Below are 14991 nucleotides of genomic sequence, written 5' to 3'. Positions count from 1 at the left end.
AATTCCGATGACTTCAATGACTTCATCGACAAGATCATGGTAGTCGCGCGTGCATGATCCTTGGTGGGCGAAGGCTATTTGCTTCACACCGGCGGCATGTCCGTTAGATGACTTGGTCTTGATATCATTAGTGTATGGGTTTGGTGAGAGTATTGTTGTCTCTTGACAGCGTTTTTCTGGTGAAGACAGTAAAATCGTAAATATTCCTGGTTGTGGCGGATGTATTCGCAGGAACGACAACAGTAGCTTGGAGGCGGGCCGCTGTGAGCACTGGACTATCGGCTTACGTGCCAGAGAGGATTCCATCTCGGAGTTTGAACGAACACCAGGTCTTGGAGCGCTGGACGGAGGTTTGATGTAAGCTTAAGAGATTTAGAGTGTACGACCCAGTGAAGTAGAAAGCTAAAGTTTCATTCATGGCTCACCGTCTTCTTTGATCGAAATATCTCAGCAACATGCGTCGTTGCTTCCTCATCGGCATTGCTACTATCCGCTAGATCTTTCGATAACCAGAGGGTGGTGTCAGTAAGGAACGTAAAGGACGGGCCGAGTGCAGGCTTCCTGACAGTCGACAGGAACGCGGAGTCAGGATTGCAAGGTAATGACCGACTTGACGAGTTAATGACCTGATCAGTCGGGGATATTTGGAAGGTTTCGAAGCTGATTGAACAAGTTTACTTACGAGGATGGTCAAGGAAAATGTGTCCGCAAGCGCTCGGAGCTGCCGCATAAATGTGGTCATGATAGCGTGGCCTGTGAATCGAGGAAATTTTGAAGTCGCATGCAACGCAGAAAAATCAGAAGGAATACCTTGGGATGAGATGGCACTTAGCAACGGTCCAAGAAGAGGAGTTATACTATCGATCACAACACAGCGCACAATCGGGGGAACAGGTGGGTCTGACTTTTGGGAGGTGCATCCACGCACTAGGTCTCAGGTAGGATATTGAAACTTACGCTGAGTGAAAATCGCAGCTGCTCTAGGACCTCTTGGGTGGTCTCAACGTCAAATGCGAGTGCTATTTGCAGTCGGTCAAGTACCGTTCCAACCCCCTGCTCGTCATCAGAATAATTGATGATGGTGACAGCATGTTTCAAAGGTACCTCTCCGGGATAGGATTCCAACAATGAAGGTATTCTTTCGGGGGCGAACGCTCCATCTGTGTCGATCCATAATGCGGCGGAATCGAATACGGTAGACAAATTCCGCAAGACAATCTGTAGGGCCAGTGCCTACAAAGCCAGCTCATGCGGTAGGTATATTTAATAGCTGATATCCAAACTTACGGTTTTTCCTGACCCTTTGTCACCGGAGATTTCCACAACTCGCGGAGGGCGCAATCCGCCAAGAAGGACATCCAGCTCGGGAACACCGGTCGATAAATCGCCATAGATGTCGTCTTCACGTCGCTTTCGCTCCTTAGCTAAAAGCTGGTCTCCGCGAATAGCAGGCGCCGCAGCTTGCTTTATAACCCGCGAGACCAGGTCCAGGAATTCTTGAAAACCCATGGTCATCGGGGGCAGTTTTCGAAAAAGCTCAGTTAAATTCTTCACAAAAATGAGATCCGAGTCGGTCGTGATGTCGCAGGCATCCAAAGCATCGAGCAAGTTTTCAGGTAAAGGCGGGACGAGTGCCCTTAGACGCATTATTTGAAAGTTTGATTAGGCGAAAAAGGAATCAGAGTGTTATTAGCCTCTTGAACGGCGAGAGCTTTTGCGTCAATTGAATCAGATAACCGTGACGCTCGAGAGTACTTGGAGTGGCGTTCGCAGACGAACAGAGACGCGTTGCGCCTTTGCCACCGGCCACGGTTTTCAAGCTCTCATCCCTGCATCTACGTCGACTCTGCGTTTCATATAATCATGTCCGACGGACCTCAGACAGATGTCTCGCGACCATCTGCACTTCCCACAGCGAAACTGCTGCAGCGCAGCACCATACCTCTGGTTGACCAGAACTCCAACGAGTACTTGGATGCCATCGAGGAAGAGTGGAACAAGAAAGTGGATGTGGAAATCGACACGCTAGTGGAGGGAATGGTTGACTTGGTTGGCATAGCTTCTGTAAGATACCTCTTACCCACTTAATACACACACGGCTCAGCAACACCCAAGATCAGTGATAAGGACAAGTTCCGCATTGCCCAAGAGTCGTATCAAGCTGAATGTCGCGCAGAATCAATGGTATATAAGACGTTTAGCATTTCATACTCTTCAGTGCTGACGAATCCTCTACAGATTCGTGCTGCACATTCGCTACTCTCAATCATTCACTCCATGAAATTACTCCTACTGTTGTCGGATGAATCCCAAATTGCAAATCGGAGGGACATGGAAATGAGACACGTGCAGACAGAGAAGGAAGATCTACAACAGCGGGTCTCAGCCTTGTTGAATGACCTTCTCCACCCTCCCAAATCAGACACCAGCATGGACACATCATGAAGAATTATTGGTTCCCGTCAGTGGTCTCATGCACCGTATTTCTCGCACACGGCAGGTCTCGGATTCTATTTTATTCCTGCGCATTCACGAACCCAAAGTCGTCGTGCAAACTTGGATCCCAGCTGACGTGCACATGGGCAGACAGTTACTACTCAGTCAGTGCCCAAATGACAACAAACTCAAAATTGACATCCACTCTGACCCAAGCCTAAAAGATTTATCCCTGGCTGACTCAAGACTGCGTGCCCTCCCGACTACGGCCCACGCCCAAAAGAACAGAAAGTACAATGTATTGCTACAGTGGTCATTTACGAATACAACATTTACAATGTCTTCTCGTACGCAATCAACTCATCTAACTTGGTCGTGCTGGCTGCCGTCACCACGGGTGCACTGAGTGGGGCGCGCACAACGGTGCCACCGTACCCAAAGTGCTTCGCAACTACTGTCTTGATCCCGCCGATGCTACCCAATTTTCCCAGCTCCCAATCAGCGTGACCCAGAAGAGCCTGTATCTTGGCTGCCTCTTCTATCTTACCAGCTTTGTATAGCCGGTAGACCTCCATATGTGCTTTAGGTGCGACATTCGGAAGGGCACCAATCAGGCCTGCGCTACCGGAGACAAGGCCTTGTAGGAAGACATCGGAGACACCAGGGAAGGTGGCGAACTTCGTGATCGGGACAGTAGACGTAAGTCGGTGCAGCTTCCCGACGGTCCCGCAAGAAAGCTTGGTGCCAACGATGTTGGGGTGCTGCGCCAGTTCTCCGATGATATCTGAGTCGAGGTTTAGACCCGCGGTGACGACGGGAAAATTGTAAACCATCGTTGGGATGGGCGATGCATCCGCAACCTAGCAGGAACGTGAGTGGATAGCTTATTTAAGTCGCAATGGGATCTCATACATCACGATGGAACTTCAGTATCGCCTCTGGTGTCATCTGACTGGGCCAGACGGAAGGCGTGAGGACGAGACAAAATGTTGCACCTGCCTCCGCGGCGTCTGCACACAGCTTCTTCGTTTCCCGAGTTGACTGTGCGCCTGTACCAGCAATGATCACCACCTGCTGAAAACCGTTGTCGTCAAGTGTCTTCCTCGTCAATCGGATCGCTTCCTTCCGCTCATCGTGGGAGAGATGTTGTGCCTCGCCGTTGCTACCCTGGACAAGGATTCCTGTGACGCCTCCCTAATACACGCGGTCTCAATGAACAATGATTCGGATAGATCGAGATGATCGACGCAGGGAGACATTGTACGTGCAGCTCACCTTGGCCAACCTCAGCACGTGAGCCTGAATCGCAGGAACGTCGAAGTCCTCGTTCTCGTCAAAGTACAGGACAGCCGGGACGTAGACACCAGATGGAGGGGGAGTGCTGTTGGGAGCCATACTGCGACGATAGTTCAGTTAGCGATATGAATACCTGCACCGAGAGTGCTATATATCCTTCATCTCATCGCGGGAGTTCGGGAGATCCGGCGGCGAGCCGGGCACTCCGTCGCAAGTTGATCGTGAGGGAGTGAGGACACAGTTACGACTGAAAATGATCATGAGACGTCTTATTAGTGAGGAAGTGTCGTCGAGATAGTCCGAACTCACGTCTCTGGGCTACAGGTCGTTCTTACTGGCACCGTTTTCCCATATCCATGCGCTGAAGTATTCGTGATTGCTCATCGCATTCTAATCGGACTGAGATAGATAAAAGTTTCGCGGACTCGTGTTATCGACGCCGGCAGGGGTATTACCTGGTGTGGCAATGGGCGGGCTTAGTCATCCGTTGTAGCCGCGCCGAAAACGCGTACCAGCAGGCACCAACGCGAACGCTTTCCGAGTCGTATTCGGATACACTCAAGACCGCTGCAATAGTCTCCTGCACTTCTTTCCATCTCGTCCAAGTCTGGTAACCATCGCATGCTGAACGTGAAATTTCCGTCGCGTTAGCTACTTGACTCTTGCCTGTCTTTCACCGCCACTTCCTGCCCACTTCACTGGCCGCGGAGCTGCGACTGGATGTACTCTGCCCTTCGCCGCCGGATTTCTTCCGCACTTCTGACAAAGAAAACCATCGCATATGGTCTGAATGTGTCTCGTAGACGGGTGGAGACCTCTCGCCCTGTTCACAAACAATTCTCCACATTCTTGACGTCAGGACACCTACGTTCTCGCCCTCACCCCTCACTTCCGGCTGCTTTGCGCCATGTGCATGTTCGCGCGTTCTCATACTCATCCATACCTCGGTTCGTGTTACGTGCATTTAGGGTGCCGGTTGCGACTGCCACCATAGGCGCAGGGGGATTCACATATGCCAATTACAAGTTTGAAGGTAAGTGGACGCCGGCTTGTATAGATTAAGGTTGAACCTTGCTTCATGCAGAGTTCAAGAAACAATCGACTGAATGGATGTCTACTGTGCAGGACTCCGCCACTGACTTCTTTGACTCTGCCTCTGGGTTGTTCAAGTCGGTCTCGTCCCGTGTATCCGAGGTCAAGTTACCGGACGTAAAGCTTCCCGAGTTTGAAGCGCCACAGTTCTTCAAGGATCTTTTCTCGTCGGAAGGGAATGATAGCGGGAGTAGTCGAGATGACCATGGGCCTAGACATTCCGGAAATAAGCACCCAGACGAGGGCGACGCGGCTGCTCTAACTACTTTGTTGGCTGCTATTACCCTGTCTGCTTCTGATTCAAAGGCAAACGGAGACGGGGTTCCTCCGGACACACGACAGAATGGTCTTATGCATCTGACTAGGAAACTCATCGAGGTCCGGAGTATGCTCTTGAGTATCGACCAGAGTGATGCTCTCAAACTGCCGAGCATCGTGGTCATTGGAAGCCAGAGTTCTGGGAAGAGCTCTGTGCTGGAAGCCATAGTTGGACATGAATTCCTGCCAAAGTGAGTGGGCAAAGCGTTTCCTTGAGCTGTTATTTATCCCCGTTCGGACAGAGGGAGTAACATGGTAACACGCCGACCGATTGAACTCACCCTGATCCACACCCCAGATACTCAGGAAGAATACGGCGAGTTCCCAGCTCTTGGGCTCGGCAGAATCACCGACTTCTCCAACATCCAACGCACCCTCACTGACCTCAACCTTGCCGTTCCCGCTTCTGATGCCGTTTCAAACGAACCTATAGACTTACGGATATACAGCCCTCGTGTACCGGATCTGACTCTCATTGATTTACCGGGATATATTCAGATCGCGTCTATGGACCAACCGGAAAGCTTGAAGGAGAAAATTGCGGGACTTTGTGAGAAGTACATCCGTGAACCCAACATCGTCCTCGCTGTGTGCGCGGCAGATGTTGACTTGGCCAACTCCCCTGCTCTGCGTGCCAGCCGAAAGGTCGATCCATTAGGCCTGCGAACGATTGGTGTCATCACCAAGATGGATCTGGTTCCTCCAGAACAGGGTGCAACGATACTTTCGGGTAACCGGTACCCACTGCATTTGGGCTATGTTGGCGTGGTGTGCAAGCCATCTGGAAAGAAGGCAAGAAACGAGTCGACTGCCCTTCTCGCAAGAAACGGAGAGAGCGACTACTTTGGCTCACATCGTGAACACTTTGGCGGAGGGTCGAACTTGATGGTCGGCACAGACACTCTTCGCAGTCGCCTGATGGAAGTCTTGGAATCGTCCATGGCATCTTCGCTGCACGGTATAACCAACGCCGTGCAACTCGAACTCGAGGAGGCACAGTACCAGTTCAAGGTGCAGTACAACGACCGCCGAATCTCTGCCGAGTCGTATGTCGCAGAAACGATGGACGCACTTAAGGCACGTTTCAAAGAGTTCACGGTGCAGTTCCGCAAGCCACAGATCCGCGCGAAGCTCAAGGCGATGCTCGACGATAAGGTACTGAACGTGCTCGAACAGCTGTATTGGTCGGACAAGCGTGCTGTGGAGCTCTCCGCCCTCGCGGCAGACCCGAAGGTGAAGCCGGAGAACGTGGAGGCGTATTGGAAGTACAAGCTCGACGCGGCATCATCGCTCCTCACCAAATCCGGCGTTGGGCGCGACTCGACACTGCTCGTTGCGGACGGCCTACGCACGCTAATCGACTCTATTGCGTCGGGGGAGCCGTTCAACTTTCACCCCCGCGCGGCGGAGCGTCTCATCCAGTTCTCGCATATGATCCTACGCGAGCGAATCGGTATCACGTCGGACCAGGTGGAGAACTGCATCAAGCCGTACAAATACGAGGCTGATGTAGACTCCCGCGAATGGGAGGCAGGCCGGACGCAGGCGATTGAATTATTCGAGCGGGAAACGGAGATGTGCGAGAGCAAGCTCAAAGAGATTAGCAAGAGAGTTGGCGGCAGCCGGAGATTGAGCGGCCTGATGGGATATGTGAAGACGCTGGAGGAGAAGGAGAAGGAGCGCAAGCAGAAGAGGCTGAATGGAATCGAAGAGGAGCACGCGGAGAATGCAGCGAGTGTATCAGAAGATGAGTATCGTTATCCACCGGCACAAGTGCTTGATGGTGGGTTTGTCCTTCCGTTTTTTGTTACCTTGCGTCTGACATAATGTGGTGCATACAGGTCGTCACGCGATCCTCTGCAGTGATCGGTTAAGTATCCTCAAATTGAGATTGGCTGCACTAAAGTCGAAGCGGTGTAAGGCGGGTCCCGAGAACGACGTGCTGTGTCCAGAGATCTTCCTGAATGCGGTGGCCGACAAGCTGGCGTACACGTCAGCCATGTTCATTAATATTGAGCTCCTAGATCACTTCTTCTATCAGGTATGCAGAGACGCGACGGTTTCTGATACACGGAATGTACTGAGTTCCTCTGTTCTAGTTCCCGCGAGAAATTGACTCGCGCCTTCTCTATGACCTGGACCGCAGAGAGATTGTAGAGTTCGCTCGGGAGAATCCAACTGTCAGGCGGCACCTGGATCTTCAAGAGCGTAAGGATAAGCTGGAGGAGGCAAGTAGCATAACCTGCAGATGCGTCAAGTCGCTAATAAAGCATTGTAGGTCATGAAGCAGCTTAACAGCCTAGCAACGCTCAGACCCGAGATTCAACAGACACCTCGCCGACAGCGCGGGCTTTTTGGCGGGATGTTTGACTAGATGAATCTTTTCTGTTCTTTTCTTTTTGGATGGTGGCGTACATCACTCGCCCCCAGCTCAGGAGTAGTCATTGTATGACCGGAGGATTACGATAGTACATATATTATTCTATGAGAATATCATTACAGCTTCGCCCTAGTCTTTGCCGCCTGAGGAACCCACGGTTAACCACAGCATGCACGAAGGAAGGGTTATGCACACCTTCAGAACACCATCTAATTTTGTGGCAAACATCATGTTGCCCTTTGTTTTTAGCTTGCCAGTTATGAAGGCTTTCTGCCCGTCCATCTGTAGTATGCGCATGCTCATCAATGAACACGATGCAACCTACGTAAGAGTCATACTGGGCCTACCTTGCCCTCGGCGAGCTGCTGCAAGGTGTCGTCAGACATGATGAGGGTGACATTTGGCTTGGACTTGGCTTGGCCCTTATACACAGACCCTTTTGACTTGAGGTCAATCGTCCAGACGACCTCCTTCCCCTCGGCATTCTTCACCCTCAGCTCGAATATGCCGTTGGTCTAGGGAACGCAGCGATGAGCGACATTTTTGCGAAGGACGCAAAGAGACATAAGGACCTTCTTGATCTGAGCCTTCTTCTCCTCGTCATTGTACTCGTCGAGCACGGCTGCGAGTGCGGCGAGTGTAGTAGAAGACTGGAGAGCTCGTGAGTCGAACTCTGTATCCAGAGATGAGAGGTTCGCACCTTGAAACCGTCGACTTTGATGTCGGACATGATAAGAAGCAGGCGTGTGCGGTCAAATGAACTATGCGCAGGGGAAGATGGGTGCCCACTGTGGGACGACGCGACTACGACTTGAACGGCGAGCTGAGATTAGATCGGCTGTTCAGCAATCCGATGGCATGTGTTTATGTGCAAGTCGCGCCGATTTTACTGAATTCTCGACCAGTGTGGAAGTTGAATCTGTTCTCTCTCTTCCTCCTTCTTTCTTTCTCCTTGATGACCACTTCCCCCATTCATCCTTCCAACATTATTCGAAATATTGAAACTGAGCCCGTTTTCTGACGAGTCAATGATCTTCTCGAGCCATTCCAATACGACTCTCTGCGGCGCATAGCTACGTTATATATAAGGGTAGTCCCCCGCAACAGCGATCTGCTACTAGTACTTCTCAATGTTGGATTGAAGCAAATTGGAGTCAGTATCATCGTTCCTCATTAGGGATTTGACAACGATGGAGTAAATAGTACACAACTTGGTTCGGTTCTTCCTCTATGTGGATTCTGTCCTCCAGATGCTGTTGGTGGCTGGCTTCTGTGATGCACCGTAATTCCAGGTAATTTACTCTTTCTGAAAATCGGCGCATTTTGTCATGCAGGGTGCCGTCTCGGGTGTTGTTTTCTCTTCGAAACACAGGGTTGATCTCTAGACGTTATGATCGTGTCTTCTTGCATCGGGTTTACTATTGATACTACATCTCTCATAATATCCAGATACAAATTTTGTCGTCTGCGCGTCTCACAGTGTGGGCTCGAACCACTACTCCACGTTGACATTGTCCCCCATTTGATGTGGTTTCTCCTTAGGATGACATGCTCCAGCTTTGCTCCCATTTCAAGCAATCTTTTGCAACGCAGTATTTCCGTATGCAGCTTGGCCTCCGCTCCCCGGGATCAATGTACCACCATTACTGCTGTCGGCAGTCTGTTATAACACAGCCATACGTGGCGATAAGATACAGCGGTGGAGCAGAAGTCACCAGCAGAAGCAGGGAGGCGCGCGGTCTGAATGCGCTGATGCTGGAAGTGGCTAACAAGCTTGATTGGAGCTCTGGAAGTATGTTCAGTGGCCGCTGGTGCACAGCTCCATGATAGGCTCCGGTCATCCGGATCCGTGAAACATATAACATGGCTTTAAGGTAGGGAGATCGTCCCCGAACGGTCAATCGTTCATCTTGGATACTGTCTAAACTGTTCTCTAAACTCCCATGTCGAGCAACGCCGCAGAGATAGCCCTCATCCAGAGTCTGTATGTCATGATTTTCTTCTATGTGGAAAGAAGGGGTTGAAGCGGGTGGAAACAGGTCACTCGAAAATTATTTATCAATTGTTGTCGCAGGTAAGTTGAGACAGTGTTGTCTCATACTCCAAACCTGATCTTTGTTAGCTGTGCTTTTATATGAACTAATGCTTACGTGTAGTGAGGCGGTCTCACTACTCAAAAGAGGCAGACGGACACAGTCGATTTTATTCTCCATCAACTACCTGAACATGCTCGCAATAGCACTGATCGGCCTGTTTAGTGTGTTACCTCGTAGTGCTTCGATCGTGGGTGCAGCTTTGTTTGTTGTTAGGTGGGACAGCTCTAATGTACATGACATCAATTCAGAGGTCTGAGTTCGAGTGGTGTCTATATCAAGTGTGGCTGATATTGTTTCAGCTGCAAAGGATTGACGATCTTTGCATGGATTACGGGAGATATCTATGTCGTCATTGATGCAGGCGAGTTAACAATGATTCAGTGAATGGCAATCCTTACGGTATGCCTTGCAGTCATTGCATGTATGTTGATGCTAGTCGTCGCCAACCGGAACTGGATTTTTGCCTTGGGCACACTTATAGTTGGATTTGTCCAAATCGGTTTAAACTCAGTGCGTTATGATCTTAGATTGTGACGATTATAGCTAAGATTAAGCTTGCAGCGCGAGGAAACTGTGACATGGATCGGTTTTGTAGATAATATTTGTGTGACCAATTCTCCACACGATGATATAATGTACGTCTTTTTAGTATTCGAGATACTTGAACATAACCCTTTTTTTTTTAATCATCTCGCCCTTACAGACGTGAGTCTTGAATAAATTTGAATGATGAGGCTGATGCAACTTGTTACCAAATCACCCCATTCTTGTCTACAGCAAATATCACAATTGCTATATGTGGCCTGCTGTGCAATGCTGCTGTAGTTCTCGCTGCCTGGTTATACTTGTATACAACATCCTTACCGGGAGGGTTCATCAAGAGGACCGGTATGATTGCAGGTATTCTGTTGAAGGATGGTACGTACAAGCTCTCTTTCCAGATACGGTTCCTGACTCTTTGGGGAAAAGGAACAATATACTTTGCGTAGGCGTCCTCAACATATTTTTCACTCTCGATTGAACACCCCCCACAGAATGCTGGCTATTCTCCACCTTTCTGCCCTTGTTCGTATGAGCCACATTGTCTGTATCTACTCGTTACAGTTTGCTGTGTCCATGTTGTTGACCCGTGCTCACAGGTTCCGCTGGAAGAAGCCATGAGCTATCTAGGAATACTAACGCTTCCGTGAGTATATTTTCCATCACATCACCCTGAACCGTTAAGCGCTTTGCATCATAGGTTGCCACCTATCCTTCTCTCCCGTTTGTTTTTGCAACTTCAAAAAGCATCCTCCGGACATGTACACTGCAGTAGTGGGATACAAACCAAGACATGGCTCGAAGACATTGAACACAGTCGATCACAACTCCTGCGTGCGCATCAGCGAGGTGCGAAGATGAATATATACCAAACGGATATTTTATAAAGTAAGGCGATGAGCATGTCTATTCATGTCCACAAATCTCAACCTCCACCATCGCAGATAATAGTTCTCGCATCTTGATGATGACCAGAGTCTTTAAATAAATGATTTATTCGTTCGATGAAAGAGATAATGACGTAGGACCCTAAAGAAGTGGATGTGAAGTATGGAGGGCGATGGGAGTGAGCGGACTGAGATAAGGCGGAAAGAAATGTTTGTTTTCCGACTGTCAGACTACTATACTTATCGTCTACATAAGGCCTTGCCCTCGAGGACAATAAACGAGACTCACAAACAAACAAAGAAATGTTTCTTCTACGCGCGTTGGGCGGTCGTACTACCGAGTGTCTTTTGTCCTTGGCGGCTGCAAGTATTGCAGTATTAAAGTAGCGGTCCCGGGACCCACATGTTCATCGACAAGTTGATTGTCAACTTTCACTCAGCATGGATTTCACGTGTTGGGTATTTTTTATTTGGTGCTTATGGCTGAGCTATAGTGATCAACTGCTACTGCTCGCCAGCTTGCTCGGATCTCAGTTCGTGGCTCCAGTCGGGAGAGATCTGATCGCCACGTGAGGACACACCTCAGAGGCGCTGGCACGGCCGTCTGAGCTTGAATCTTTTCGTAGGCAGTACTACTACATGCTTCTGCACATGTACCACCAACCATTCAATCTCGATGTTTCGAGTGTGACTCAGCAGCAACTTGAACACTACCTGGAGACCTTCTGCACATTGAGTCATAATATACACCGCTCAGTTGACCGGTCGTCATTCGCAACTAGAACTAGTTTCTTGATTTCGAGATTCAGAATATTGCGGTGTGCGAGCAGGTGAGTTGAGTTGCATCCTGATTCTAATAGCTCTCAATCCTGTGCCCCGGATTAGAATACCTCTTTCTGGCGGTCTTTGCTTTCAAATGTCATGACTGTTTCGGCCTCAGGCTTCTATGTAATGCTGAGTTCTCCGCCGAATGCAGTCCATCTGCTTTGTCTCGCGGGCATGAAAGTCAAAGTCTTCCCATTGATTCGGGCGGAATGCTGCTTTGGAAGGATATGTAGTGTGTGGTCCGATCTATAGACGGTGCCGGTCTCCTTCAGTTGAACCGAATAGCTGATTTCCGAACTTCGGAACCACCGTGGTTCTTATGTAATCCATCGCATGGAAGTCTCCCCTAAACTCGGTAGTGCGCCGCGCTGCACCGCTGATCACGAGCTCAGGGATGCTTTGCTTCAATACGAGGCTGTAAGTTGCATGCCATATTCCGTGATGAGTGTCTTTATGTGATGAGCTTGACAGGTTAATTTCACTGTAGATTATGCGATTATGGACAGTTGATATCTCATAGTTTCCCAGAATCCGTGAGTCTCTCGCTTCCCTAGTGACCGTCCGGAATGCGGAGATTGCCTCAGCTTAGTTTCAGCCGTAAGAAACTCTGTAATGGCATGCAAACGTATCTCACGATGTCAACATAGAAGTAACTGAACCAACGGTTTCCGCGCTACCTTTTGATACGAAGACTTAGGAACCAATTTGAGTATGCTTCTCGATCATCTTACTTGATAAATTTCCAACACAGTTTTCCAAGGCTGTGTGTGACCCCGAGTTGATTCTTGTTACTGACCGAAATGATATCTGGTCTTGTTTCGTGGGGCTCTGCCGATTCCCGACAGCCACGAACCCACTCAGGAACGACCTCTCTCGGGCAAACCTGGCCAACTATATACAACAGGTCTGTTCTAGTGTAGCCACGGTGGTTCGAAGGTGGTTCGGAACCACTTGCCGGGTACTGAGGTGTCTATCAGTGCCTGAAGTGTTCCCGTCGCGAACGGTTTATGGGCCTATGATAGGCGTCCGTGGTGCATATATTATGGACGTGATAGATTTCTCCTCCGGATACCTGGCCATTCATTCTTGACTCCGTTACATTGTTTAGGGTCCCATGTCGAACAGCTCAGTGGAAGCCGCATCGATCAGTCTGGACCAAAGTTTGTGCGTCGTTTCGTCTTCGGCTTCGTGTATTGTCGATTTTGAGCGCGTCATTATGCGAATAGGACCGTCGAATCTGATGTCGCACTAGCCATTGTTGGTGAGTCGCAGTATTGGGTGTTTCTCGCACAGAAATCTGACCCTTCATAGCTATGCTTGTTTATGAACAAATACTCACATTCAGTCAAGCGGTATCACTGTTCCAGGCGGGCAGGCGAACGCAAATCATTTTATTCTCCCTCAATTACTTCAATATACTTGCAACAGCTATATCGTATTTGTTTAGCATATTGCCCTGGAGTACTGCAGCTGTGGGTCTCTATCTTCATACTGTCTCGATTGAACAACCCCAACCTAGCTGTATTTTTATTTTTACAGAGGTCTGTCTATTCTTGCCTAAAGCCATGGTCATGAGAGTTTTTCTGATGCTACTTTAGTTGTGAAGGCCTGTTTGTCTTCATGTGCGTTTCAGGTGTTATCAGTAGCATCGTTGTTCTAGGTGAGCCGGCTTCATGCTCGATCTAATGTACCAATCCTGATACCTCGCTCTCCAGCGATCACTGTCCTATTCGTGTTCGCTATAAGTAGTAGAAATTGGGGTTTATCGTTGTTGATTCTAGGGCTCAGTTTGGTGCCTCTAGGAGCCACTTTGGTGCGTCGCGACCTTACCTTGGAGCGAATCCTGCTGAATGTTTGGCTTTCAGTTCATTGATATCGTGACGTGGTCTGGTGTTCAAGATAACGGATGCGTAGAGCTTCTCCCGAATTCCGTAGTGTGCGTGCCTATGCCTATGTATACAGTTGATTACCTGTTGATGCTGTGCATGCTCTTACAGATGTGAGTTGCATACGCATACGGGAACTGATTACCAATGACGTTTCTGCCTTCCAGTGGACACTGTGGCTTACGCGTGTGCCTTGGCATGCAATTTGACAGTCGTTGGTTCCGCTTGGGTATATCTCTACCGTTCACAGAAGATATCTGGCCACGGCGTCAGAGGAAAGGGTACAATTGCAAGCCTTCTTCTCAGAGATGGTACGTGCGAGATGTATTGTCTTTGTCAACGTACATCCTAACTAGTGATAAAGGAACGATATATTTTCTGTCCGTATTTAAGCGTGTGACATTCTCGTGCACTGCTTAAGAGCTTTTCCACAGGGGATTGGCCATCATCAGCCTTGTAAACATTGTAGTTCTTTACTGCACGACCGGAGTATGTTTTTCTTCACTGGTCTGCAAATTAACACCGCTAATGTACCTCCCCAGTTTCTAGCAAATTACATTGGCCTCTTAGGTGAAATGATATCACCGTGAGCATTTCTAAAGCATCTTTTTTTCCGGGAGTCCCTTACAGGAGATCTCGTATTGTAGGCTGTCATTCATATTCCTATCTCACTTGATGCTGCACCTCCACGAAAGCTCATCCGGATACGTCTACTATGCCCGTGCGACGCCCACTAAGACATGGGTGCAAGACATTGAACACAGCCGCAGCCGGTTGCTCAGTCTCGCATTTGCTGATTCTCATGTAGGCCAACTATCGGACATGGATAGGGCCAAGAACGATGTAGTGGAGCTGGATTATATGGGCGCATCGTGCTGTCACGACTTGGAGAATGGTAGCAACGCGGAAGTTTCAGTGTCCTCCGTTTACTGACTTTTGCCCTCGTAAACGTTTCTTGTGAGTGAGTGATGACCCACCTGTACCGATCTCGATAGCAAGCTGACGTTCATAGCTCTTTGATTGTATTGCGAGCTGTGTATCTTTATGTAATAGCTAGGGCATGGGGTCTAAGTTTGATCAACCTGATGACTGGGCATGTAGCATATTTGTGTGCGACGAATCCGAGTCATTTCCAATACACACGTTTTTATCAGATATACAGACCCTCGGGACTTTGTTAGATGATGCAACTGTCAAAGACCCACATTTGCACTATATCTGTCCCAAGAGTTTGC

The 14991-nt window shown here is 49.1% G+C and overlaps 5 protein-coding genes across 5 annotated transcripts; 2 read left to right on the top strand and 3 right to left on the bottom strand.

Annotated features, from left to right (window-relative positions):
- Positions 1-410: 410 nt before the first annotated feature.
- On the bottom strand, positions 411-1647 carry FIBRA_05210 (uncharacterized protein; the record flags this gene model as incomplete). The annotated part of the gene is made up of 4 exons (XM_012326983.1): positions 411-626; positions 683-904; positions 958-1233; positions 1288-1647. The coding sequence occupies 4 exons, from the start codon at positions 1645-1647 to the stop codon at positions 411-413; spliced, it is 1074 nt and encodes a 357-aa protein (XP_012182373.1).
- Positions 1648-1863: 216 nt separating this feature from the next.
- Positions 1864-2445, top strand: FIBRA_05209 (uncharacterized protein; the record flags this gene model as incomplete). The annotated part of the gene is made up of 3 exons (XM_012326982.1): positions 1864-2064; positions 2116-2184; positions 2239-2445. 3 exons carry the CDS (start codon positions 1864-1866, stop codon positions 2443-2445), a joined length of 477 nt encoding a protein of 158 aa, XP_012182372.1.
- A 323-nt stretch (positions 2446-2768) lies between these two features.
- On the bottom strand, positions 2769-3831 carry FIBRA_05208 (uncharacterized protein; the record flags this gene model as incomplete). The annotated part of the gene is made up of 3 exons (XM_012326981.1): positions 2769-3296; positions 3349-3630; positions 3712-3831. 3 exons carry the CDS (start codon positions 3829-3831, stop codon positions 2769-2771), a joined length of 930 nt encoding a protein of 309 aa, XP_012182371.1.
- Positions 3832-4452: 621 nt separating this feature from the next.
- Positions 4453-7512, top strand: FIBRA_05207 (uncharacterized protein; the record flags this gene model as incomplete). The annotated part of the gene is made up of 6 exons (XM_012326980.1): positions 4453-4765; positions 4817-5333; positions 5385-6925; positions 6984-7183; positions 7242-7416; positions 7472-7512. 6 exons carry the CDS (start codon positions 4453-4455, stop codon positions 7510-7512), a joined length of 2787 nt encoding a protein of 928 aa, XP_012182370.1.
- A 126-nt stretch (positions 7513-7638) lies between these two features.
- FIBRA_05206 (uncharacterized protein) lies at positions 7639-8252 on the bottom strand (the record flags this gene model as incomplete). The annotated part of the gene is made up of 5 exons (XM_012326979.1): positions 7639-7665; positions 7718-7804; positions 7870-8037; positions 8095-8172; positions 8223-8252. 5 exons carry the CDS (start codon positions 8250-8252, stop codon positions 7639-7641), a joined length of 390 nt encoding a protein of 129 aa, XP_012182369.1.
- Between the last annotated feature and the right edge of the window lie 6739 nt (positions 8253-14991).

This window comes from Fibroporia radiculosa (genome assembly GCF_000313525.1).
Source record: "Fibroporia radiculosa TFFH 294 genomic supercontigs, scaffold4060, whole genome shotgun sequence".
In the NCBI taxonomy this organism is placed as follows: domain Eukaryota; kingdom Fungi; phylum Basidiomycota; class Agaricomycetes; order Polyporales; family Fibroporiaceae; genus Fibroporia; species Fibroporia radiculosa.
The sequence above is the reverse complement of the archived record's forward strand: the minus strand, read 5'-3'. Positions and strand labels throughout refer to the sequence as shown.